Here is a 27,335-nt window from a genome sequence, read left to right as displayed (position 1 = left end):
ATACCTGGTTCGGACCAGCGGCTCTCTGTCGCCCCCTGCTGGCTGTCTCCTTCTGTCTTGCTCTTCCCAACCCTTTCCTGGCACCCTGCATGCTATTTGGCTATCTGCAACAAAACAAGACCCCAGTGGATGTGTCCTAAAGATGGACTCCCCCTGCCTACAGCTTCTTTGCAAGATCCAGCCAGCGTGGTGTAGTGGATAAGAGCGGTGGTTTGGAGTGGTGGACTCTAATCTGGAGAACCGTGTTTGATTCCCCACTCCTCCACATGTGCGGCGGAGGCTAACCTGGTGAACCATGTTGGTTTCCCCATTCCTACACATGAAGCCAGCTGGGTGACCTTGGGCTAGTCACAGCTCTCTTAGAGCTCTCTCAGCCCCACCTACCTCACAGGGTGTCTGTTGTGGGGAGGGGAAGGGAAAGTGATTGTAAGCCAGTTTGATTCTCCCTTAAGTGAGAATATAAAAACCAGCTCTTTTTCTTCATCCCTGGAAAGCTTGCAGGTATGGACATTCTGCAGTCTGTTTATGATTTGCTCCTATGTTTTGGGGGCCCTCCTAGTATTTAACCTCAGTCTTCTGAGTTTGGGGATCATCTTCACTGGTGATGGTGGAAAGTGTTGTCAAGTCACAGCTGACTTCTGGTGACCCTGTAGGGTTTTCAAGGCAGGAGATGTACAGAGGTGGGCTGCCATTGCCTGCCTCTGCGTAACAGTACTTCTGGGGTGGTCTCCCATCCAGGTTCTAACCTGGGCCGGCCCTGCTTAGCTTCTGAAATCTGATGAGATTAGACCAGCCTGGGCCATCCAAGTCAGGGCATCAACATCATTAGGTAGAACAAAAGGGAGATAATTCTGAACACAGCCTCCTAAAGAACCACATGTTAAAACAGGTATTAACCTACTAGATGAGACGAAAGGCCCACCTGCTTCAGCATTGTTTCTCCAACAGTGGCCAGCCTTCCTATTGCCTCTGAGTACAAAGGTTCTATTTGAATCCCGTAATTAGTAACAATGGGTAGAAAGATCTTCCATACGTTTGCTTAATCCTTGAAAATCCTGCGGGATTTAGCTCAGTTCCGCAAGGCCTGTAAGACTGAGATGTTCCGCCAGGCTTATGGTTGAGGGCAGCAACGGTATAGATCAAAAGCTGGCCCACTTTCCCTTCCTTCCCTCCCCTCCTGTTCCCCTCCTTGGCCCTGCCCATTATCCCTTTCCTTCTTCCCCTTCCCTCCCTTCCTTTTCCCCTCCGTTCATCCGTCTCCACTACTGGTGTTACAGAGTCACACCAACAGTGGGCATTGCTGCATGGCAGCCTGGAATCAGCATCCTGCCTAAGATGGAGTTGTTGAGCACCCTTTAAGATGACCTGTGTGTTTTATATTGGTTTTAAACCGTATATTGTATTTTTGTATTTGCATGATGTTAGCCGCCCTGAGCCCAGCTTGCGGGGGAGGGTGGGATACAAATAAAATTATTATTGTTGTTGTTATAAACATCTACCCAAGTTAGTAGGCACCAGTGTGGGAGGCACCAAGCCTCAAAAGAGTCCCTGCTCCTCCACATGAGTGGCAGACTCTAACCTGGTGAACTGGGTTAGTTTCCCCACTCCTACACATGAAGCCAGCTGGGTGACCTTGGGCTAGTCACAGCTCTCAATCCCTCCTACCTCACAAGGTGCCTGTTGTAAGTGGCAAAGGGAAGGTGATTGTAAGACAGTTTGAGTCTCCTTAAAGGTAGAGAAAATCAGGGTATAAAAACCAACTCTTCTTCTGTTAAATAATCATAATAAAATAATAAGGGATAAAGGAAGTCAGGCCAGTCAGCAAATGCTCTGTCTTGAGGAGGATATGCAATAGAGGGATGGAGCTGGGTGTCTGACTTCTGGTGGCATGCATCTGCAAGGTAGAAAAGATTCTGGCAGGCGGCAGAGAGGAGAGACATCAGGGTAAATTCAGAAACTGGTAACCCAGAGCAAAACTGCCAGGGAGGAGCACAAAGAGAAAGAAGAGTAGGGGGAGACTCAGGTTCCACGTGTTTCTTGGTCTCTTCCCCTTGTGGCTGAAGCCTCCTCCAGATGCAGATCCCAAGAACACGCAGAGAGATGCCTCCCCCACTCCTTTTCTCTCTGAACCTGCTTGGCCTCATTTGCTGTTAATCCTTCCTAATTGCCACTAATTGGGTCCTTGCCCTGGTGGCCCTTTCTCCGCAGGTGTTTGAAGGAACATCTGGGATCGATGCGAAGAAGACCTCTTGTGAGTTCACTGGGGACATTCTCCGCACACCTGTTTCAGAGGATATGCTCGGTATGTAACTCCCCATCAGGATGGAGATGGATGGTGAACAAATTCATCTTGATAATATGTCGATTACATTCACCAAATGAAGTGCAAGTTAATCCAGCTACAAAAGAGGATGAAAGAGTGGATTGCTTGAAAGAAAAAGGGAAAAGGTCAGGAGACTGCCAGAGGTGGCCTGAGCATTAGGAAATAGGAGGCAGGCAGTGGATTTGGGGTGCCAGACAGATGTGAACCATTGGGGGGGGGGGTACAATCTTCCATTGGTAAGCTCCATTGGTACAAAGGGGAGTTACAAAACAGTTTGCTTCAAAGATACTTTGCAACGAATTGCCCCCACATTAATTGGTGTGGTGTCATTTGAGTATTCCGTCTGTCCAAAGCCAGACAAGATCGCTGCATGGGAGGAAACTCCAGGCCCTCCGCCCTTTGGAAGGGGGTTAATTTTTCCCTCCTCCCTTTGCTTCCCTGATTGCAAGTAACAGAGAGGGTTGCTTTTAGTCCCAGTGGGGGGGGGGACATGTCACCATGTGCAATTGCATCGCATATGTGCCTGAAAGTCACACCACACAGGCTGAATAATGCACTTTCAGTCCACTTTCAATGCACTTCAGTGATAGTTGGCACACGGGTTTTCCCGTTTTACACAACCCATCGAAAGTACATTATTCGGCATGTGTGAAAGCATCCAAAGTGTTAATGGGAAAACCAGGAGGTTGGGGGCTGTGGCCCCAGCTTGCTCCCTCCCCCCTCCTTTCTGCCACAAGCAGAAAGCTGACAGATAAAAAAATTCCTGCCTCCTGTTCCGGGTCAGTGCAGCGGTTACGGACACTGCCATTCCAAGCGATAGGTCAGTACAGTCTGTATCATCCCGCCAAATCCCTGATTTCTGAGAAGGTGTGGGTGTTAAATGTCTCTGAAGCCCTTCAGGTGACTGGCTTACCCAGTGCCTGCCTGCTGGCACCCTGCTGGGTCATTTGCGCTCGCCTGCAGTGAGGTCTCCTAGTGGAATCTAGTCTAGGGTGTGGTGAAGTGGCCATTTTGGAGACATGGAGTCTCTACCTGGTTCCATCCAGCCCAGTTCTATTTACGCTGCCAAGCACAGAAACATTGTTTTCTAGACCCACTGTCTGAGATCAGAGATTGGCCACAGCCAGAGACCAAACCTGGGACATTCTGCTGGCAAAACACACCCTTCCCTCAAGTCTCTTTGCTGGTACTAGAGATGGGGGAAAGGCCACACTAAGAAACCCCCCAACCATCTCAACTCCATTTCTTTCTTTATATGGAATCTTTCTATCCCAGTTTTCAACCCAAGGACCTTCAAATGGCTAGCAGTAGTCATTCTAATGCTAAAGATAAAAGTCATATCATTAGCATATCGGACAATAAAAATAATTTTACGAAAAGAACTCAGTTTCAGAAGGTAGCCGTGTTAATCTGGAGTAGAAGGGCTAGATCTGAGTCCAGTAGCACCTTAGAGGCCAACAAGATTTGGGGGGTATGTGCTTTTGAGAATCAAAGCCCCCTTTGTCAGATATTACTACTCTCCCTAGCTTATGCCCCCAAAATCTTCTAGGCCTCAAAGGTGATATGGGACTAAGAACTCAGGGTGTTAAAAAAAAAAAAACAGAAATAAATAGCAGGAGCAGGGGGAGGGGGGAAGGCAGCTGCGAAGACCACCCAACTTTCAATTAATGAACCCCTGCAGGGCTACACCAGCTGCTCTCATCCCAGTGTCACTTTTGACCGGGTGCCAACCCCAGTGGACCATGCCACTCTGTGTTGTGCATGGCATGGGTGGATTTCAGTGCCAGCGTGAGACTGGCACACAGACTGAGAACCAGTGTGGGATAGCGACTAGAGTGTCAAATCTCCACTCGAGCCATGGAAGCTTGCTGTGTGACCTTGGGCCAGTCATACCCTCTTGTCTTAACTTACCTCACAGGGCTGTTGTGAGGATAAAATGGAGGACAATAAATAAAATACAGATTGGGGCTCCTGCAGAAATAATCCAGAGGGGACCATAGAGAATGGGGGGGGCATAAGTCCCAGGCGGTTAAACTGAAGGTTATCCAGTGCACTGTAGGAGCCCTTGTTTTCTGTAGGTACCTGGACTGGTTGAAGGTTATCTCTGCCCACCCCTCTTCCTTTCACCCCCCCCTTTTGTGCTTCAGTGATGTGTGTCTAAGACAAATAGTATGCCTCCTGAATACCAAAGTTCCTGGCCTTTCATGGTCCGTAGATCCTTCTTCGCCTTCCCATCTCAGAATTGATCGGTGACAACAGCAGAGCATTCCTCTTAGAGGAGGGGAAGAAATCGGCATCTAGGGTGGGCTTGCCAGTGAGGGGGGGGCAGGAAGGGGAGTGAGAGCAACTGTATTGATTTGTCCTGGGTGGATCAATAACCAATCTATAAAGGGGAGCTGGGGAGATGAAGAGGCTTGAAGAGAGGAGGAGGAGAAGCTTTGGTGGAAAGGTTAATGTAGCCAGTTCAGGGAAGGGCTTGGCTCATAGCTAGGGTTGCCAGCATACAGGCGGGGCCTCACAGAATTACAAGTGATCTTAGGGTTGCAAACTCTGAGTTGGGAAATTCCTAGAGATTTTGGGGGAGGAGGGCATTTGGGGAGGGGAGGGACCTCAGCAGGGTACAATGCCATAGAGCCCACCTTCAAAAGCAGCTATTTCCTCCAGGGGAACTGATCTCTGTTGGCTGGAGATCAGCTGAAATTCCAGGAGATCTCCAGGTAGGGTTGCCAGGTCCCTCTTGGCCACTGACGGGAAGTTTTTAGGGCGGAGCTTGAGGAGGGTGGGATATGGGGAGGGACTTCAATGCCATAGAGTCCATTTGTCAAAGTGGCCATTTTCTCCAGGTGAACTGATCTGCATTAGCTGGAGATGAGTTGTAATAGCAGGAGATCTCCAGCTAGTATCTGGAGGTTGGCAACCCTATCTCCAGGCCTCACCTGGAGATTGGCAGCCCTTACTGATCTCCAGGTTACATCGTTCAGTTCTCCTGGAGGAAATGGCTGCTTCAGAGGGTGGACTCTGGGGCAATATACTCCTTCTTTCTTCAGGAGCCATTCCTCTCATGGCACCCCGGTCCTCGTGTGCAAGGAGCCCCCTGCTGCTGCTGTCATATATTCCATCCTTCCACAGCTGCAAGAGAAGTTTACATCGGGACCACAAAACGCAGCATACAAACAAGGATAAAAGAACATGAAAGATACTGCAGACTTGGCCAACCTGAGAAATCAGCAGTGGCTGAACATGGACTGACACAAACAGGACACAGGGTCTTATTCCAAGACACTGAAAGACTGGACAATTCTACCAACTATTTTGTCAGATTGCACAGAGAAGCCATTGAAATTCATAAACATCAGCACAACTTTAACAGAAAAGAGGAGAGTTTAAGAATGAATAAGGCTTGGCTTCCTGCCCTGAAAAACCTCCAGACAAAGACAACATTCAACAATAGCCATACAGATTAGCTTTGGATTACACACATTAACAGATCACTTCAGGATACAATGGTTCCATATTAACATACCATACCCTCATTAGCACATTATCTTGATACTTAGCACATTACTTTTGCAGGACAGTACTCAGCTCAAACCCAACCCCTTTCTGACTATATATTACTCTTCCTACACCCTTGACACTGAGAGACACTGTCCTTCAGTGTTACTCCTCTGAAGATGCCTGCCACAGTTGCTGGCGAAACGTCAGGAAAGAAAATTCCAAGACCACGGTTACACAGCCCGGATAACCTATAAGAACCAATAAAAACCAAAATTTAAAATTACAACTCAGGACTGTTAGTAAGCATAACCAAATGCAGTCCTAAGTAAAATTGTCTAATAAAAAGATATGCAGTTTCTGGGGGTTTTCTATGGCTGTGTACAACCTTTGTCTGGTCTGGCTAGGGCTGATAACTCCAACAGGAGAAACTGCAGGAGATTTGGCGGTGGAACCTGGGGTGGGTGGAGTTTGGGGGGAGAGGGAGCTCAATAGGGATCTGATGCCATAGAGTCCATCCTCCAGAGCAGCCATTTTCTTCTGGGGGACTGATATCTATAGTCTGGAGATCCATTGCAATTCTGAGAGAATTCTCCAGACTTTACCTGGAAGTTGGCAACCCTAATTCCAGAAATGTGCCTTTTTTTCTCGGCAGGGCGAGTTTTCAATGGTTCCGCTAAACCCATTGACAAGGGGCCGACTGTTATGGCCGAAGACTTCTTGGACATTAATGGTGAGCCCCCCACTCCGGATTCTCGTCGCTTTGTCTGCAGTAGTCAGCTCCTGTGCGGCTCATTTAGGCCACAAAATGTGGCACGCACTGGCCTCGGGTATTTTCCCAGTGGGGCAAATAGCAGCTCCCAATAGCAGATTTGGTGCAGATTCTGACACGGGAGGTCTCTCAACATTTCTTTACTGCCTTCAGCTGCCTTATAGGCCATTTATGCAGGGCTGTTTCCCCACCGTCACCCCCGCCGACTGCTTCAGGACTTCCTTTTGATTATGCGTGCTTTTCCTGACCGTCAGAGGTCACCTCGCTCACCCTTCACATTTCTGCGCATTTTGCCCGGGTTTTCCGGATGCTGTTTTAGCCAGAATCCAGAAAACACAGGCAAAACATGCAGAAACGCGCAAGGAGTGTGAGCTGTGAGGCGACCACTGATGGTCGGGAAAGGCATGCATAATCAAAAGAAATCCCTGAAGCAGTGCAGGTGGGGTCTGGCACAGGGCCTTGCATAAATGGCCATACTGAATCAGACCTTTGGTCCTTCAAGGTGAGCATTGTCTACTCAAACTGGCATCTGCTCTTTAGGGTCTCCAACAGAGGTCTTTCATATCACCTATTACCTTATCCTTCTTTAACTGGAGATGTCAGGGATTGAACCTGGGACCTTCTGCAAGACAAGCAGAGGCTCTACCACTGAGCCCCGGACCCTCCCTGCACATTGGTGCTGATGACTACATCTCAAGCTTTCCTGCTCATTTTTGGAGAGTTAAAAATTAGGGAGGGGGCAGCTCTTCCCCTGCCACGTCTTTCTACCTGGTACCAACCCCTGTTCCCCGCTGGCAGATTGCTCCTCTCAGGAGGCCTGAGCATGCCTAGTGGCCCTCAGTGGGGCAAGAGTGGACTGGACCCCAAGACCTTCAGGTTTCCTGAGGGCTGGTGACTTTATAGAAGCCCAAAGGCCATTTTTCCTTCCAGGCAGAGCTCCTGTTCTTCACTGGCTGCCGGATGCATAGAAATTGGGCTGCTGTAGTGTTTTTCATCCCATGCTGGGGGAATGTACATTTGTTGATTTCTGCCTGCTACCCAGTTGTTAAAGGCACAGAAGCCCTTTGGGGGGGGGGGGCAGGAAAGTGGAAAAACATACAGAGGCCCTTGTGGCCCTTGACTAAGACAAAAGTAGATGTTATTTTCTCAGTCTTACTAGTTCCAGCATGGTTTCCTTGGTGTGTCTGCCCGGGTCTTCTGTCTACCCAGTCCCCTTGTGGTTTTGACGTCCCGCACTCACGGCTTCATTCTCTAGGTCAGCCCATCAACCCCCACGGCCGCATTTACCCCGAGGAGATGATCCAGACAGGAATTTCACCCATCGATGTCATGAACAGCATCGCCAGGGGACAAAAGATCCCCATCTTCTCAGCTGCCGGCCTCCCCCACAATGAGGTATATCTCAAACTGTCTTGGAGATAATGATGCCAAATCAACATATTTAAAAATCTGCACAGCCAATAAGATCTCCAGTGTTCAAACAGAAGCCTCGCTGGGCAAAATCCCCTCCTGGCCCTGCCCATTTCCTAAAAACACTTGGTGAGTGCCGGAAAAGGTGGCAGCAGGTGCTTGAAAGAACAGACACCCTGTGGGGTAGTTGGGGCTGAGAGAGCTCTAAGAGAGCTGTGACTAGCCCAAGGTCACCCAGCTGGCTTCCTGTGTAGGAGTGGGGAATCAAACTCGGTTCTCCAGATTAGACTCCACAGCTCCAAACCACCACTCTTAGCCACTACACCACGCTGCCATTCCTGCCCCCTTTTCTGGAGGTGTCCCCTCGCTCACTCCTTGGTTTTTCTCTTCTCTCTCCTTTCAGATCGCTGCTCAGATCTGCCGGCAAGCCGGGCTGGTGAAGAAGTCCAAAGGTGTCATGGACTATCACGAGGACAACTTTGCCATTGTCTTTGCTGCAATGGGGGTTAGTCAAGAGGGAGGCATCTCGAGTGTGCGCCAGTCATGTCTGTGGGGCTCTCAGCAGACACTTCTGCGCCTGGAAATGCCCCCGACAAATCTCACAGGCCAGCTCAGGAGATCCCTTTCAACTCACCCTTTCTGCTCCAGCACCCAGGCCATTTATACCTCAGCTTTCCTTGGGGTTTCAAGGCGGTTTACAATAATAAAAATCATTTTCAGTTAGAAACCAGCAAGCCCCAAATCCCTCCCCCCCCCATCGTAAGGTGCCTACCCATTCAGACTCCCAAATAAAGGCCCAGCAAACAGGCAAGCCTTGCAGCACCTCCAGAAGATCTCCAAGGAGTGCCCCCCCCCACACCTCTTCAGGGAGTCTGTTCCACAGAGCTGGAGCCATGATGGGAAAGGCCCCGGGCTCTGGTCAATGCCAGGAGAACCGCCCTAAGCGGTGGGGAAGCCAACAGATGGCTGCCTGACGACCACAGTTGGGGCACAGAGACAAATTGTCCTTTGAAATCCACATTAAGACCATGGGCAAGTTAAAAGCAAAAAAATCAGAGACAGAGACAGAGAGAGAGAAAGAGAAAGAAAGCAAAGGGCACCACCTCTCCCAGGTCTGAGAGCATCGTGGCATTAATCAGAAGCCTCTGTTGGTTCTCAAGTCAAGTCAGGGGAGCCTTGGCTAGCATCCTGAGCAAGGAATGCGAAGCGACGCAGGGAAAGCCGGCTGGACCAAGAAGGTCTGTTTCCATCCCACATCCTCGGGCATCTCCTGGACGGCCAGGTGTGCTCAGCAGCAGCCCCTTACTCCCCCCTAGTGGACAGTCACCTCCTTGCAGGCTATGTTCCTCAGCCCCGGGTTGGCCCTGGGCACCTGGGCAGGTTGAACTGTGGATTGACCCACAATGGCAAGCCACAGTCTTAGTTCCGTTTTCCCCGTGATACAGAAGAGGGGTTTGCCAGAGGCCACCTCATCGATTCAAGGCGGAAGCTACATGGGAAGTGGGAACTTCCTGATTTAGTTGTGGCTCGGCCACTAGATAAATGATGCAAACGACGCCGGCTTGAATACATGTGTTTCTCTTGCATGTTTTGTCAGCTCATTTTGAGAAGGGGGAAAGAGATTGGTCGAGCTCTGAACTCCTGCCCTGTGGCCCAGGAAAGCCTGTGCGCCACACCCGGAGGTTCTCCCTGGGGAAGGTTTCTCTGAATGTAGAATCAAAGAGTTGCAAGGGGCTATAGAAGCCATCTAGTCCAACCCTCTGCTTAATGCAGGATCAGCCTAGAGCATCCCTGACAAGTGCTTGTCCAGCATCTGCTTAAAGTCTACCAGGGAGGGGGAGCTCACCACCTCCCTAGGTAACTGATTCCACTGTCGAACAACTCTTACTGTAAAAAAAAAAATCCTAATATCTAGTCGATACATTTCCACCTAAAATTTAAACCCATTATTGTGAGCCCTACCCTCAGATGCCAACAGGAACACCTCCCTACCCTACAAATACTTCAAGAGAGCAATCCTGTCCCCCCTCAACCTCCTCTTTTCCAGACTCAACATTCCCAAGTCCTTCAGCCTTTCTTCATAGCGCTTGGTTTGCAGGTCCCTGATCATCCTCGTCTGGAGATCAATTGTAATAGCAGGTGCTACCTGGAGGTTGGAAATCCTAGTCATGGGGTCAGTCAGATGTATAGCTAACCATATCCTGGAAGAGACTGTTTCAGAGGGTAACCTTGTTGGTCTGTGGTAGAAGAGTTAGATTCGAGTCCAGTGGCACCTTAGAGACCAACAAGATTTTCAGGGTATAAACTTGGGGAGGTTAGGTATTTTTAGGAGCCATAGATGTAGATCTCCACATGGGGGCAACAATCACAGGAAGGCTTCACCGTGCAAGAATGCCTGCTTAAAACTCAGTCTCCTGGTTCTGAGCCCCAGCAGCTATTTTAAACACCTGTCTGACGATAATAACAGCAGCCGTCCAAGCACAAATACTAGCCGGTTTGCTGACCCCCGCCCCCAAATGTCTAGATTTTTGTTAATTCGCTATGGCTCTTTCCAACTTCCATGCAGAAGGCAGGGAACTTAGGGCTGCCAACTCCAGCTCAGGTAACTCCTGGAGATTTGGGGGCAGAACCTGGGGACCGTGGGGTTTAGGAGGGGAGAAACCTCAGTGGGGTAAATTGCCATAGAGCCCACCTGCCAAAGCGGCCATTTCTTCCAGGGGAGCTGACCTCTGTCATCTGGAGATCAGTTGTAATGCTTGGAGATCTTCAGGCCCCACCTGGAGTTTGCTAACCCTACTTGTACTTCCGTCAAAAGCCTCTGGAACTTGTCCATGTTGGACCTACAGGAGAGAAGCAGATCCATCAGCTCATATTTTGCTGCTGTCTCGTTTCCCCTGAGGTCATCTATGCATGGGAGGTTTTGCCTTGGATTTGCCACTCCATTGATACACATTTTCCCCATCTGAATTCTCAAAACTCAAAAATAAGCCCCCATGCAGAGTTTTGAGGATTCTGATGGGGAAAACGTGCATCTAGACAGCGGCAAATCCAAGGCGAAACCTCCCGGGCATGAATGGTACCCTAAGCTTGGTACCACAAGTGGCTGCATGCTTGGCATGCAGAAGGTCCCAGGTTCAATCCCTGGCATCTCCAGTTAAAGGAACTAGTCAAGTAGATGATGTGAAAGACCCCTGCCTGAGACCCTGGAGAGCGGCTGCCAGTCTGAGTAGACAATCCTGCATCTGCTTGGCGTACAGAAGGTCCCAGGTTCAATCCCTGGCATCTTCAGTTAAAGGGACCAGACAGGTAGGTGGTGTAAAAGACCTCTGCTTGAGACCCTGGAGAGCCGCTGCCGGTCTGAGCAGACAATACTGACTTGGATGGACCGAGGATCTGATTCAGTATTTGGCAGCTTCATGTGTTCAAACGCCTGTTTCTGTGGGTGGCTTTCTCTCCGTGGCCCCCAGGAGAGCCAGAGGCGAGCTGGACTGTTACAACAACTGAGGCACAAGCTGAGTTCAGCCCTCCCTGTTGGTGGCAGCAGCAGGTATAGGTTTTTACGTTTGCCTCCAGAGGCACCAGGCAAGCCTACCTCCATCACAGTGGCTGCCGGCTGTCAACAAACCGCCCAGCCCCTGCAGCATTACCGGTGCCCAAGGGCTTACCTCCCTTCTGGCCATCAAGTCCAGCAGCCCTGTAAGTCCTTGGCTGGTACTTTTGTGGGTCAGAGGGGCCCTTCCGGTCATTAGGGGCATGCTGGTGGTTGCAAAGCGGCCTGTGAGCCATTTGCAACATCTTCAGTTGCCTGATGTTGGGCTCCACAGCAAATGCTCTTCAGTGCTGCCCCGCTGGATCAGAGCCAAAGTGTCCATTTGGGGCTGCCTTGGTTCTGTGGCTGGCCTGAAAGGCTTCCGTTTGGTGATGTTCATCCTCTGTGGCTTAGGGTTGCCAGCCTCCAGGTGGAGCCTGGAGATCTCCTGGAATAACTGCTGTCCAGACTGCAGAGATCAGTTCCCATGGAGGAAATGGCAGCTTTAGCGAGTGACCTCAATGGCTTTATACCCCACTGAGGCCCCTCCCCTCCCCAAATGCTGACCTGCCCCCAAATCTCCAGGAATTGCCAGAGCTGGCAACCCTACCTGTGGCTTAATGCTCTGGACATGGAGGTTCCAATTAAGTCTCCTGACTGTCAGCTGCCAACGGATGTGCCCTCCTCCTCCTCCTCCTCCATGGTTTGTCTCTTAAGTCCCCTCTCTGTGTTCTGTGGTGGGCAGGTGAACATGGAAACAGCCCGTTTCTTCAAGTCAGACTTCGAGGAGAACGGCTCCATGGAGAACGTGTGTCTTTTCCTGAACTTGGCCAACGACCCCACGTGAGTGAGACATCGGCTCTCGATGAGGTCCAGGCTCCCTGCCCCCAGAGTTCTGTGCCTGGGAGGTTGAGCAGCCAGGATCTTCGTCCAGGGGTTCCCAACATGGTGCCCACTGCCTTCTTTCCTGGTGCCCACCAAGTATTTTAGAAAGTGGGCAGGATTAGATGGGACTTTTGCCCAGCAAGGCTTCTGATTGGGCAATGGAGATTTGTTGTGTGTTTGGAGAGGGTTGATTTCGATGGTTTTAAAATGTGATTTTTATCATGTATGTTTTGAATTGTTAGCTGCCTTGGTGGTCCTTGCAACGGCAGAAGGTGGGCTACAAATTTTGTAAATAATTATTATTATTGCACTAGTGAATTGAGATAAAGGGGGGCTACAGGACCTTGAGAACAGCAGGGGGAGGGGCTTGGGGGCTGCAGTCATGAGCCGGCCCCACTGCCCCGGCTGACGGCTTTGCTTCTCAGCAGAATTGAGCGTATCATCACTCCCCGCTTGGCCCTGACCACGGCGGAGTTCCTGGCCTATCAGTGTGAGAAACACGTCCTTGTGATCCTGACGGACATGAGCTCATACGCGGAGGCCCTGCGTGAGGTGAGCATTGCACAGCTTGGCTCCGATCCTGGGTGGGACCGAGTCAGCTGTCATGGCCAAGAGGGGCCGGTGATGGGCAGACGTGAAACATAGGAAGAGTCTGGCTGGATCAGACCCTCTTCCCAGCTAGGTCAACAGTGGCCAGCTAAATGCCTCCAGGAAGCCCACAAGTAAAGCAGGAATGTAAGACCCCTCTAGCTGGTCTTGAGAAGTACACTTCTCCTGGATATGAAGGCTCTCTGATATGTTTTATAAATGTAAAAGGTGTGTGCTGCTGGCCCAGTTATAGTTATTCTGTTCTAACCACAAGGAGAGCTGAGGGAGACATCTTGGTCTCAAAAGAGATGGGACGAGTAATGTGCCAGGCTCATAGGAACATCAGAAAGGCCATGCTGGATCACACTAAGGCCCATTAAGTCCAGCAGTCTGTTCACACAGCGGCCAACTAGGTGCCTCCAGGAAGCCCACAAACAAGACAACTGCAGCAGCAGCATCCTGCCTGTGTGCCACAGCACCCAATATAATAGGCCTGCTCCTCTGATACAGGAGATAATAGGTATGCATCATGACTAGCATCCATTTTGACTAGTAGCCATGGATAGCCCTCTCCTCATAAGAACATAAGAAAAGCCATGTTGGATCAGATGTTGGCTCAGAGGCTCCTAGCATGCCTTTTGCCTCTGAAAACTAAATGTGCAGAGGCCCAATTCAGATTGGAGCTGTGGCACAAGGGGAAGGGGCTTGAAGCCTCCCACCCCCCATACCATTCACCAAAGCACATAAACAGCCCCAGAGAATTGCAGTTTCCCCTCTGGGAAAGGACACAGATATTTATAGGAGTATGTTGGCCCAGTGGGGCAGATAGCATTTCAGATTGGGACAATGTGATGGGGAGAAAGGCTGTACACATCCCTTCCCTCATGGGGCAGTTTTTAGATGGGGAAAAGAATGCAGGGAGCCTGGAGCTCCCGGGGTATTAAAAACTTTGCTGAGTTGATTGGAGCTCTAGAAAATACACAAAATATTGAGAAGGAGAAGAAGAGTTGGTTTTTATATGCCGACTTTCTCTACCACTTAAGGAAGACTCAAACTGGCTTACAATCATCTTCCCTTCCCCTCCCCACAACAGACACCCTGTGAGGTGGGTGGGGCTGAGAGAGTGTGACTGGCCCAAGGTCACCCAGCTGGCTTCATGTGGAAGAGTGGAGAATCAAATCCAGTTCACCAGATTAGCCTCCACCGCTCATGTGGAGGAATGGGGAATCAAACCTGGTTCTCCAGATTAAAGTCCACTGCTCCAAACCACAGCTCTTAACCACTACCCCACGCTGGTAGCAGAACAGATCTGTGGGAACCAGCCCTGTGAATTGACTGTAAGGGAAGCAAAATGCAGGTCGAACTTGCACTGGGGTTTTCCTGTTCAGGCTCAGTTCCCATCTGCAACGTGCTCATTTGATCATGCAAACTGGCATTGAGCAAAAAAAGGAACATGCGGCTGTGGGTCAGGAAGCAGGAGGAGGAGAAGTCCTTGCCCCCTCCAGCCCAAAGCAGTCCCCATGACTCATCCTGCTTGTTCTCCCCCCACTAGGTCTCCGCTGCCAGAGAGGAGGTCCCCGGCCGTAGGGGATTCCCGGGCTACATGTATACCGACCTGGCCACCATCTATGAGCGAGCCGGGCGTGTGGAGGGCAGGAATGGCTCCATCACACAGATCCCCATTCTGACCATGCCGAACGATGGTGAGGAGAGACCAGGGAAGGGCCAGGTGGCCTTTGGGAGGGGTGGGGTTAAAACCATATCAGTGAGTGGGAGGTATTTCCAGGATAAATGACATGTAGGGAGGGGTCCGCCCTGACCTGGATTGCCCAGGCTAGCCTGATCTCGTCAGATCTCAGAAGCTACTGCTGCGACTTGATGGCACTTTACACACACACACAGGGAGGGGTCCCTGCCAAAAAAAAGACCCAGGGCATGCAAAGCTGCAGGGCCCTGGCTCAGTGGCAGAGAGCTCTCTTCTCCATCTTCTGCTTCCAATTATGTAATCTGTTTGATTTCTATACTGGCCGTCTGGTGATGTCCATGTATACAATCGTCTGTTTGGTTGCCTGAAACATGTGTTTGCAATGAACAGATTGTTGTCTTCACAGAATTCTACGAGGCGTTCTCCTGCTTCATTCCGTGCTCCTAGCCCAAATCTGCCAACAACATTTGATTCTGCTTTGTTTCCTACTTTTGCATTCCAATCACCTATGATTATCAGCATATCTTGGTTAGGTGTGTGATCAATTTCTTCCTGAACCCTGGCATAAAAACGTTCAATTTCTTCCTCATCAGCATCTGTAGTTGGGGCATAAACTTGAATGATGCTTATGTTGATAGGCTTTCCCTGAAGTCTGATTGATATTATTCGGTCAGACTTTGCATTATAGCTCCTGACTGCCTTTGCAACGTCTTGCCTCACTATTAAAGCAACTCCGTTTCTTCTCTTTTTGTCATTCCCTGAATAAAACACTTTGTAATTTTCTGATTGAAAATGTCCTAATCCAGTCCACTTTAATTCACTTACTCCCAGGACTGAAATGTCCAAACGTTCCATTTCTTGTTTTGCAATTTCAAGCTTACCCTGATTCATTCCATGTTCCTATTATATGCGTCGAACAGCTTCGGACTTTCCTTTTGCATCTATTCATGTCAACCACTGAACGTCCTTTCGGCTTTAGTCCAATCACATCATTAAGAAAAGTGCTACTCGTACTTTTCCTCTGCTCTACCCCAGTAGCAGATTGAGTGTCATCCAACCTGGGGGTCCCATCTTCCAGCACTAAATCTTTTTTTTTTTATTTTGGATTGTCCCATCATAGGGTTTTCAAGGTAAAGGTTGGTCAGAAATGGTTTACCAGTGCCTTCTTCTGTGCAGTACTAACCAGAGTTAGCCGTGGTGGCTCAGCCGTTGTCTACGAAAGAGCCTCCGCCAGTGTCACCTTCCACTACTGCTGCTGCCCAGTAGCTAACCTTCAGGGATTCCTCTGCCCCCATCCCCATTGGAACTGCCTTTTCTCTTCTGGGGATGTGGCCATTGATCCCTTAAGGGGGTGGATGCATCTTCGTCTGGTGTCTCAGCTGTGACCATTCCGTCTTGAGTGATTCTGCTAGGAGTTTAGTCTCTTGATAGAGTCTAGACCCCTTACGGTATTGCTCTCAGCTTCCCTGACACACACAAACCCCCTCACCACGTTAAGGTGTGCATCCAGAAGGGGAATCTGATGTTAGGGCCAGTGAATTACTTTTGTGGTAATAAACTTACAGCATTTGTATACCGTACATGTATATACGTTGTATTTTAGGAAATGTATAAATGGGGATTGGGATTTGGCCATAGTTGCTGTTTCTCTTGTTTTGGATTCTCACCTGGACGTTGGCAACCCTTCAAGTGACACCCAGAATTACTCCCTTGTCGTAACCTGGCAGATGGGACTTCTGTGAGAAGGCCTTCCTTGAGGCACAGGAAGACACAGAGAATTCAAAATGAGACTGCTTCTCTTTTGATCCAGCGAGTTCTTTGATCATGGCAATGAGAAATGGGAACCGGACCTCTCCAGACCATTCTCAATTCTGCATTTGCTCTCCTGGTTCCCAGGATGCATCAGCCTCGAGGCTGCAAACCTGCCTGGGGATGAGATTCAAGGGGATTCCTGAAAGGGAAGGGGAGAGGATTGTTGGAGGCTGCAGGGCAGCTCAGTTCTGCAAGGCGGCTGGGCTGGCGTCAGCAGACGCTGAAGTGGGGCAGCTACCAGAGCCCAGGGATTCAGGCAGGGCCCACAGTCACCCAGCTGGCTTCATGTGTGTAGGAGTGGGGAAACCAACCTGGTTCACCAGATTAGAGTCCACCTGGAGATGCTGGCAATTGAACCCAGGACCTTCTGCTATGCAAAGTGGAGGCGCTTCCACTGAGCCACAGCCCCTCCTTGGTTTTATTATTGGGGGCTTTAAATCAGAGCTCTGCTGCTTGTGGGGTGGTTTTTTAAAAAAGTCTTTCCTCTTGTTGCTGTTTCATGAATGCTTTTACTATCCTCTTGGTGGCATTTTATGTCACTGGTTGTTACTTTGGGGCCTGATACTTTTTTATGGCTGGGGTAAGCCAAGAGGGCTGAGTATAAATATATATATTTTAATGAGTCAAATGCCTTTGACGTTTTACAGATATCACCCACCCCATTCCTGACTTGACCGGATTCATTACGGAAGGGCAAATTTATGTGGACCGCCAGCTCCACAACAGACAGGTCAGGGGCTCCAGTTTTGCCTGCATCAGTACCCCCCTCCCGCAGTGCACCCCAAAAGCCAATACCAGCGCTCCCCTGGTCTTGGCCGTTCACACTTTCATAAGACTTTGCCTCTTTCTGGGTCCCTCTGGTACAACTTTGTCTGCTCTAAGCAGTAGTGTCTCTCCAAGGTCTTGGGCAGCAAATGGCCTTTCACGTGGGGTTGCCAACCTCTGAGTGGTGGCTGGAATTACAACCCCTAGAATTACAACTGATCTCCAGACTTCAGAGATTAGTTCCCCTGGAGCTGATGGCTGCTTTGGAGAGTTGAGTGCATGGCATTATAGCCTGCTGAGGTCCCCAGACTTCACCCCCCCCCAAAATCTCCAGGAATTTTCCAACCTGGAGTTGGCAACCTGACTTTCACAGCATCTGAGGGCCATCAAGTGAAGTCTGAAATTAGGGATGCCAGCCTCCAGGTGGGACCTGGGCATCCCCTGGAATTACAGCTCATCTCCAGACTACAGAGATCAGTTCCCCTGGGAAAAATTGAAGGTTTGGAGGGTGAAATCTGTGGCAATGTGCCCCACTGAAGTCCCTGTCCTCCCCAGGCTCCACCCCCAAATCCCCAGGAGTTTCCCAACCTGGATTTGGCAATCCTACCCCCCACCTCCTGCTGGTGGCCAGAGGGGACCTGAAAACCCTATCTGAAACTCAGACCTTCTGCATGAAGCAGCTCTGCTCTGGGAGTAATTAATGGGGAACGCCCCGCAGAATTATTTCTCTTGCTGTTTAATTATCTATTGCCCCCACACACACACACACACACACCATTTCCAAGGTGGGAGACACTAACTGTTCCAGTCACCTTCTCTGGGCATACAGCAGGGGTCACTAGAGGAGTGTGCGGGGGGAGGTAATTGTGAATTTCTTACATTGTGCAGGGGGTGGGAAGACTAGATCAAAGCTTCTTAAACTGTGGGTTGCAACCCCACATGGGGTCTTGTAACTGAATGTGGGGGTCACAAAAAATTTGGCAACAGTATAAATTTCTTTATGATTTATTATCAGTAAATGTTTGATTTGAATACCTATTTTATATACCTATATAAGCGGGGTCGCATAAAAGTTTCTTGGGCAAAAAGGGGTCGTGAGTGGAAAAGGTTTAAGAAGCCCTGGACTTAGATGACCCTTGAGGTCCCTTCCTGCTCAGTGTTTCTATGTTGTTGTTGTTTTTCTGCCAGATCTATCCACCCATAAATGTCCTGCCTTCGCTTTCCCGTCTGATGAAGTCAGCTATTGGGGAAGGTATGACGCGGAAGGACCATGGTGACGTCTCCAACCAGCTGGTAAGCACTGGAATCAACACTGAATCCATCTTCTACTGTATCAGACCATCGGTCCGTCAATGTCAGACTGACACCAGCTCTCCGGGGTCTCAAACTGAGGTCTTTCTCATCATCTACTACCTGGCCCTTTTAACTGGAGGTACCAAGAACTGAACCTGGGACCTTCTGCATGCCAAGCAGAGGCTCTACCACTGAGCCACAACCCCTCCCAACATTATTTTTATTGAAAGAACATCAGTGGAACAGGCTTCCTCGGGAGGTGGTGGGCTCTCCTTCCCTGGAGGTTTTTAAGAAGAGGTTAGATGGCCATCTGTCAGCAATGCTAATTCTATAACCTTAAGCAGATGATGAGAGGGAACACATCTTGGTCATCTTCTGGGCATGCTGTGGGGGTCACTGGGGGTGCAGAGGGAGGGTGGTTGTAAATTTCCTGCATTGTGCAGGGGGTTGGACTAGATGACCCTGGTGGTCCCTTCCAACTCTATGATTCTATGATTCTAAATATCAGAGGAGCCCTGCTGGACCTGGCCATTGGTCCTTTTAATCCGGCACTTTGTTTCCAGTTTTACCAACCTTCATGCATGGTGTAGTGGTTACGAGTGGCGGATTCTAATCTGGAGAACCGGGTTCAATTCCCCACTCCTCTACATAAAGCCTGCTGGCTGACCTTGGGCTAGTCACAGTTCTCTTCGAACTCTCTCAGCCCCACTTACCTCAGTAAATGTCTGTTGTAGGGAGAGGAAGAGGGTAGGGAATGTAAGCCGGTTTGAGTCTCCCTAAAAGGTAGAGAAAATGTGGGGTATATAAACCAACTCTTTTTCCATGTGGGGTCTGGAGATCTCTGGGAAATACCAGTGATCTCCAGACAACAGAGATCAGCTCCCCTGGAGAAAATGGGTGCTTTCGGGGGTGGACTGTATCATAGTATATCACATCGCTGCTGAACTCCCTCCTCCCCCCAAACCCTGCTCTCTCCATGCTCTGCCCCCAAATCTCCAGGAATTTCCCAACCTGGAGTTGGCAACCCTACCTGCTTCATGTACTAGCCAGACAAGTGTCCTGGAGGGCCAACAAGCATGGCCTAGATGCCAAGGCCAAGACATCCCCACCCCCCCCCACCCGCCCGAAGCTGCCTCCTGGCACTGTATGTGCATATTTTTAAGAAAAGCAGTATGAGAAAGGGACGTTTGAGTGCAGGAGTTGAGAGTTGGGTGTTTAACCCTTTCTCCCTGAATCACCCCCTTCCCAGATGGGTTTTCTCTTAAAAATGCAAAAGTGTCAGGGGTTTGTTATACATGTTTGGGCTTGACAACCAACTAGCCCCTTGGAAACCCTTGCAACAACTCTGTAAGGTTGTCAAAACAACTGGTCACCTCTGTGTCAATCAACCTGGTCGTTTATAAGAACATAAGAACAATAGGAACAGCCCTGCTGGATCAGACCCAGGCCCATCAAGTCCAGCAGTCTGTTCACACAGTGGCCAACCAGGTGCCTCCAGGAAGCCCACAAAAAGACGACTGCAGCAGCACCATCCTGCCTGTGTTCCACAGCACCAGAGTTGACATGACATAAATTTAAAGCCATTCCAGATAAAATGGCATTGTTGAGAAAAGATGTTCTGGTTCCATCGACTTCAGGGGAGCAGAGCTTCTTCTCTGCAGGGCAGGATCCTGACTCATTCGCCTCTGTGGGTTTTTTTGCTCAGTACGCCTGCTACGCCATCGGCAAGGACGTCCAGGCCATGAAGGCGGTGGTCGGGGAGGAGGCCCTGTCGGCGGATGACCTCTTGTACTTGGAGTTCCTGCAGAAGTTTGAAAAGCAGTTCATTGCGCAAGGTAGACAACGGGAGGTGGGGGGTGGAGACGGGCTGGGGGACTCTGCTCCTGACCCTCGGGATGTGGCCTTGAGAAAGGGAGGGGGGTTGTGTTGCCCCAAGAGAGCTCTCTGCAGAAATAAGCTGGCCAAACCACAAGCCCAATTAGGGTTGCTCGGTCCCCCCACGCCACCAGTGGGGGAGGGGAGGGTTGCCAGATCTAAGTAGGGAAACTCCTGGAGATTAGGGGATGAAGCCTGGGGAGGACAGGGACCTCAGCAGGGTGCAATGCCATGGAGTCCACCCTCCAAAGCAGCCTTTTGCTCCAGGGGAACTGATCTCTGAAGTCAGGAGAGCAGTTGTAATTCCAGGAGAACTCCAGGCCCCACCTGGAAGTTGGCAATCCTAACCAGTAGTTAGGTTTGCCTGTGGCTTCTTATTTCTTGTACTGTTTACATCCTGTAGTCCCCTTTTTGGAATCTTCTTTGCAGCACTTCTCTTTTTATACTAAGTTTTTTGCACTTGCGGGGAGGGAGGAGGATAGGTAGTTGAACATAAATTTGGAATGAGGGAAAATAGAAATATTAACTGCAGTTATTACACTGGAAGGAAGCATGTATGTACCATGGAAAGGATGTGACATGAAGTCTCAGAAAACCTGATGCAAGAATGCATTAAGAAATAAAACATTATGGATTTTAAAGATCACGATGTTAGTCTGTCTGTAACAGTAGAAAAGAGCAAGAGTCCACTAGCACCTTAAAGACTAACAAAATTTCTGCTACTGGACTCTTGCTCTTTTCTACTGGATTTTAAAGGTGATGCATTTCTTTTGGGCTACTGTCTAAGCTTCTGGGTAACAGCTGCAAGCTGTGACATACAACAAGCTTCCCTCTACTTCTGAGACAGTTTCCAGAATCTGTTCTTTACAGTTTCGCCATCTTTACCATAGGAGCGGGATTCACCCATGCCTAAGGTTGCCATCCTCCGGGTGGGGCCTGGAGATCTTCTGGAATTACAACTGATCTCCAGGCTACAGAGGTCAGTTCCCCTGGAGGAAATAGCAGCTTTGGAGGATGGACTGCATTGCATTAAACCCCACTGATGTCCCTCCCCTCCTCCAAAACCCACCCAAACCTAGGCTCCACCCCCAAATCTTCAGGAATTTCCCAAACCAGAGTAAGCAAGCCCTATGGATCATACCCTTGTCCATTGGAGAACAGATACAGGAGACTCTGCTTGGTCAGATTTCTGCAGGCTCAACCTTAGTGTAAATGGGGGAGAGGGCTTAGGGGTTGTGCCAAAGGCTTTATGGGAGAAGAAGGGTCATGTAGCCATTCTTGGAAGGAATCCAAGGCAAAGGGCAGTAAAATTTGGATCCTCAGAGGGAGCAGGAGACTCTGAGGGTGATAGGTTTATGCCCTTGACTCCGTTTCTTACTGCTAAGTTTCCGGATGGTTTCTTTAATGATTTTATTGTACTGTTTTTACTTAGCTGTGTCATGGGGCTGCCAGCTCTGGGTTGGGAAATTCATGGAGATTTTGGGAGTGGAGCCTCTGGAGGGCAGGCTTTGGGGAGGGGGGAATGTTAGTGAGGTATAATGCCCCAGAGTCCACCTTCCAAAACAGACATTTTTTCCAGAGGTACTGATCTCCAGAGGTAACCTGGAGACCAGTTGCAGTTCAGTGAGATTTCCAGCCACCACCTGGAGGCTGGCAACCCTATGACTCAATCTGGTCTCTCATGAGGAGGCGTGTGAATTTTGGAAATAAATAACCAGTAAGGGTAACAGATTTGGGGGACAGAAGATCACAGCCGGCAGGGATATGTCAGAAGAAGAAGAAGAGTTGGTTTTTATATGCTGACTGTCTCTACCACTTAAGGAGGACTCAAACCGGCTTACAATCACCTTCCCTTCCCCTCCCCACAACAGTACTGTTTTTACTTAGCTGCGTCATGGGGCTGCCAGCTCTGGGGGGTTGGGAAATTCATGGGTTGGGAAATTCATGGACATTTTGGGGGAGGAGCCAGGGGAGGTCAGAGTTTAGGGAAGGAAGGGACCTTGGCGGGATACAATATCATACAGTCCACCCTCCAAAGCAGATATTTTCTCCAGGGGAACTGATGTCTCTTGCAATGGAGATCAGTTGCTATCCTGGGAGATCTCCAGCCCCCATCTGGAGGTTGGAAACCCTAGGTGAAATCCCAGATTCCATTTATTTTCCCATTTTTAACCCCTCTTGCACTTCTTTTCTCCCAGGGGCTTATGATAACAGGTCTATCTTTGAGTCGCTGGACATTGGCTGGCAGCTTCTCCGCATCTTCCCCAAAGAGCTCTTGAAGAGGATCCCAGAGAACATCCTCTCCGAATACTACCCACGGGAGGCCAAAGGGGTGGGGCAGGAGCGCTCGGACACCGCACTGTGAATGCTCCGGGGCTGGTCTGCAAGCTTGGCTGCTAGCGGCCCACGCGCACGCGGCAATGAGCAGGAGACCCAGGCCATGGCCTACGAGGACAATTCCATTTGCGCCAGAGTCTATCTGCAGCCTTCACCTCCACAGCAACCTCCCGGGAGCTCTCTTCAGAACCCTCATACCTCCATCACATTGCAATTAAAGCGTCCGTTGTGCATAATAATCCATTAAAACTGACATTTATTCTGTGGGAATCTTCCAGTTTCTAGTTGAGGAGCTTTTCTAAAGGTGCAGCTGGCAAATGAGGCTTTTGTAAACAGGTGTCTGGATTCACCCCCAAGCCCCAGCCCTCCGTGAGCATCTTCCGTTGGGTTCCCCACTCCCCCCAAGGAGGGAGAAGATCACTCCAGGGGCAGCTCTTAACTGGGGAGGTTCCCTTTGGAGGAGGCGCCAGTGGAGATGTGTGGCATTTTTCTCACTTATTTGTGAGAAGAGCACAAGTAGAGATGATCAAGCACTCCTACAGAGCAGCAGCTCCACCACAGATCCCACCCCCAGACAGAGAGAGATCTTAAGGAAGGCCCATTCACATTCTCTTGCCCCAGGCCTGCGTGCCTGTCCCTTTAGGCCAAACGCACTTGTATCAAACCAGCAGGATTATCTCCACCACAGAGTTGAGTTTGATCCATAAATCATTCCCTGTCGTGGTGGATCTCTGGGAACCTCAGGCCTAGCTAGATGGACAACGGCTGCTTTGGAGGGTTGACCCCAACCACATATGCATTAGAATCCAATCTTCAGAGCAAACAAGGAATGCCAGGGGTGGGTGGTAGATGAGGATAGGGTGTCCTGGGCTTGCCAACCTCCAGGTAGGGCCTGGAGTTCTCCCAGAATTACAACTGATCCCCATACTACAGAGATCAGTTTGCAGTTTCAGAGGGCACGCTGTATGGTATAATATAGATTTTAGGCGAAATTCCTCCCCCAGTTCTCCCCCTCCACAAGCTTCACCCAGGAAATGGCAGGAATTTCCCAGGCCAGAGTTGGCAGCCAAACTACAGTTCCCAGGATCACCACAGCAATCCTCTGACATGCAACCAATCTTATGTGCTGGCTGCCTCTGCAAACTGCTTTGTGTCAGGCTTTCTCCAATGTGCTAATACGGTCATCCTGCTCACAAGTTACACCGAATGCATGTGCAGCATACCCCCAATTTTTCTTTCTATGCATGTTGAGTTATTCTCATGTTGCATTCAACACATGCATAGCTGAACGTGTGATACAAACCCCACATTCATCCAGGTCCTTATCCCCAGTTTCATTCATTAACAGAATGTATTTTGGCTCTTTCTTATCATGGAAGGGACTCTATGGAATCATAGAGTTGGAAGGGACCATCTAGTCCAACCCCCTGCACCATGCAGGACATTCAAAACTACCTCCCCTCCCAGACCCCCAGTGACCCCCACTATATGCCCAGAAGATGGCTAAAAAAAATCCTCCAGGATCCATGGCCAATCCGGCCTGGAGGAAAATTCCTTCCTGATCCCGAAGTGGCGATTGGCATTACCCTGGGCATGTAAAAAAGGGCCACAAGAGCCAAACACTGACACAACCCTTCCTGCCCTCCTCCTCATTATCTGCCTAAATTCACAGAATCAGCATTGCTGACAAATGGCCATCTAACCTCTGCTTAAAAACCTCCAAAGAAGGAGAGCCCACCACCTCCTGAGGAAGCCTGTTCCACTGAGGAACCGCTCTGACTGTCAGAAGTTCTTCCTGTGGGTGCAGTTGTCCAAACCGATTCCTGTGGCCCTGGGAGAGATCACAAGACAAAGGCTTACATCTTGACACCACATTTTGAACAACTGTTTTTTTTACTTGTACCACTGTGCAGTGTGCAGAAGATGAGAAGGGTGGGAATTTAGGCAGCAGAGAGCATGCATGCATTCCGGGGTGGGTGGGTGTTATGCTCAAGGCTTTCTTTGCAACTGTTCTTTGCCTATTCCAAGGCTTCTCATCAGCCTCCCATCTAGGGTGGCCAGCTCTGGGTTGGGAATTACCTGGAGATTTTGTGGGTGGAGCCTGAGGAGGGTGGGGTTTGGAGAGGGGACTTCAATGCCATAAAGTCCAATGGCCAAAGGGGCCATTTTCTCCAGGGGAACTGATCTCTATCACCTGGAGATCAGTTATAATAGCAGGAGATCTTCAGCCACCACCTGGAGGTTACTACAAGGTAAAAACCAGCACGCTGCTCAATAAACAATATGCAAAAAGTGTATTACAATAGACAAGGCATGAACAAACAAAAACTACGACGACAGAGACAATAAGGTGTACGAAACAATCCTAGGGAACCTTAATAATAATAATAATCCTAGGGAACCTTAATAATCCCACTTAATAATTAACGTCTGAGAAGAGCTTGAGCATGGGTAAATTCCCAGTTCCACGGGGGTGGTATAGGAGAGAATGCTTCTTGGTAGAGTGAGAGTTTGAAAAAACAGCAAAGCCCTGAAGGGCGGTGGAAAGGAATTTTCCAAGAGCCACAACAGTGAGGAGGTGGAAGGGAAACGTCTTCCGGAATTGTAATGCTTTTCGCAAATTACATTGCTTCTTCAGCCTAAGAAATATACATATCCATATACATGTTTTTCTAAAATCTATAGTCATTGTGTTAAGCTCAAGCATCAATGTACTGAGAGAATTTTTTAATATTAACATTTTTCTTGGTATTTTTTAAAAGCTACCTTTTAACTGTTTTAAATATAAATCTTACACATTTTAAATTGCTATGCATCATATATTAAATACATGTTAAAAAAACCAATTTTATAATGCAATAAATTTCCAACTGACGTCTGCCAAAGTGCCAATTTCTATTTTTTTAAGGGTATTCAGGGATATTGTCTTACCTTCAACTCAATATTTATTTCATTGATGAAATTTTCTTGTCTGAATTAATTTTCAAGCGCTAGTCACAAGCTGCTTCTTAGAATCATGCATAGGAGTGAGACTACTGCGCCATGGGACACTACTTTATTGATCATATTCACATTTTCTACAGGTGTTACTGATTGCTTACTATTGACACGGCTAAGATTTCATGCTAGAAAGGTCCTGACAGCTAAATAAATTAAATATAACACGAAAGATCGAGTTCTGTGTTTAAGCCATGTGGAGCTAAGGTGTTCAGCATGTGTATAAATTTGCATTCCTGTCTCAGAAGCACTTGTGAGATATTGGTGCTGTTAAAACAATGACTTTTATAGACCCAAATAACGAAAAATCACAGGTCATTTTCGCTGTTTTTTTCCCCAATGAAATGGGAAACAAGTGGAGCTTCCAAGACCTTATTCCTAATGCGAGAGCGATGTTCACCTATTCTCAATCTCACAGGTCTAGATGTGCTTCCCACGTACAATTTTGAACACGCGCAAGTAATGACGTAAATCACATTGCTCGTTCCACAGTTAGAAAAGTTTTTTAACTTGAATTTGAAAAAAGAAGTAGTGGAGCTAAATTCTTTCACGGGCAGACTGAAAGCACAAGCGGTACAAGTCCCTCATCTATAGTGTCCGATGACAGCAGGACTGGGAGGAGGGGGAAGAACGTCAGAACGAACCAATTTGTCTTTAAGGGAATATGACTTACGGAGCCCAAATACAGGGGTTTCTGAACAACCTGGTAGACTGGAAATGACGCCAGTGTTTTTTAATGGTTTTTTTAATGACACCTGAATGCTGGTTAAACGCTAAAGAGCAAAATATTTTATTTTTATTGTTCCTCTTATTTTGCCTACCATGCACTAAACTAGTGCGATCAGTGGAATCAGCCCTCAATTTAGCCTGTGTTATAACTTCTGTTGGATACCCCTTTCTGTATAAGGAGGTTTGAATTGAGCTACTGCTGAGTTGTAATCATTAGGGAAAGTAATCATCAGACATTAATAATTAAGTGGGATTCATTGTTCCTAGGTTCCCTAGGATTGTTTTGTACTCCTAATTGTCTGTGTCATTGTTGTTTTTGTTTGTTCATGCCTTGTCTATTGTAATACACTTTTTGCATATTGTTTATTGAGCAGCATGCTGGTTTTTACCTTGCAGTAACCTCACAGCACGGGTGATTCCTTTTGCATTAGACCACCTGGAGGTTGGCAACCCTGCTCCCGTCCCCAAGGCCCAAAGGAGACCTGTGAGACTGCTGCGCTTCTGCAGCTCCCGGTCACTTGGATGAGGTTTGTACAGGAGAACTTTTTGATAGAGTGTGCACCTATTTCCATGCTTTATAGAAGCCCAGTAAACTTTTTTTTTTTAAAGACCCGGTTCTCATAAATCATCCAATATAACAGCCGTCCACTTTCTCTTAAAGCGTTTCAGTTCCGTTGTGGGGAGTCTGAAAAGGAACTGGTGCTTTAGGGAGGAAATGAGGCCCACAAAACAGAGCTGGTACAGCTGAGCTGAGAAACCAAAAGCCCCTCTCAGAGTTTCACACATTTTATTTACTTATTTATTTGCTTGCCCTGGAGGC

The 27,335-nt window shown here is 48.9% G+C and overlaps 1 protein-coding gene across 1 annotated transcript in view; it reads left to right on the top strand.

The window, feature by feature from the left end:
- The window catches only part of ATP6V1B1 (ATPase H+ transporting V1 subunit B1), a 59,845-nt gene extending 37,028 nt beyond the window's left edge, over positions 1-22,817 (top strand). Inside the window, exons 4-14 of the mRNA XM_056855396.1 lie at positions 2,209-2,302; positions 6,474-6,551; positions 7,846-7,985; positions 8,404-8,505; positions 12,275-12,372; positions 12,843-12,966; positions 14,555-14,705; positions 17,167-17,249; positions 18,473-18,577; positions 20,283-20,412; positions 22,651-22,817. Of these exons, the coding sequence (XP_056711374.1) occupies positions 2,209-2,302; positions 6,474-6,551; positions 7,846-7,985; positions 8,404-8,505; positions 12,275-12,372; positions 12,843-12,966; positions 14,555-14,705; positions 17,167-17,249; positions 18,473-18,577; positions 20,283-20,412; positions 22,651-22,817 (1,272 nt within the window). The remainder of the gene's footprint in view (positions 1-2,208; positions 2,303-6,473; positions 6,552-7,845; positions 7,986-8,403; positions 8,506-12,274; positions 12,373-12,842; positions 12,967-14,554; positions 14,706-17,166; positions 17,250-18,472; positions 18,578-20,282; positions 20,413-22,650) is intronic.
- The last annotated feature ends 4,518 nt before the right edge of the window (positions 22,818-27,335 follow it).

The sequence above is a fragment of the Euleptes europaea genome, chromosome 9, assembly GCF_029931775.1.
Source record: "Euleptes europaea isolate rEulEur1 chromosome 9, rEulEur1.hap1, whole genome shotgun sequence".
NCBI classification, from domain to species: Eukaryota; Metazoa; Chordata; class Lepidosauria; order Squamata; family Sphaerodactylidae; genus Euleptes; species Euleptes europaea.
This window is presented reverse-complemented; position numbering and strand designations above follow the sequence as displayed.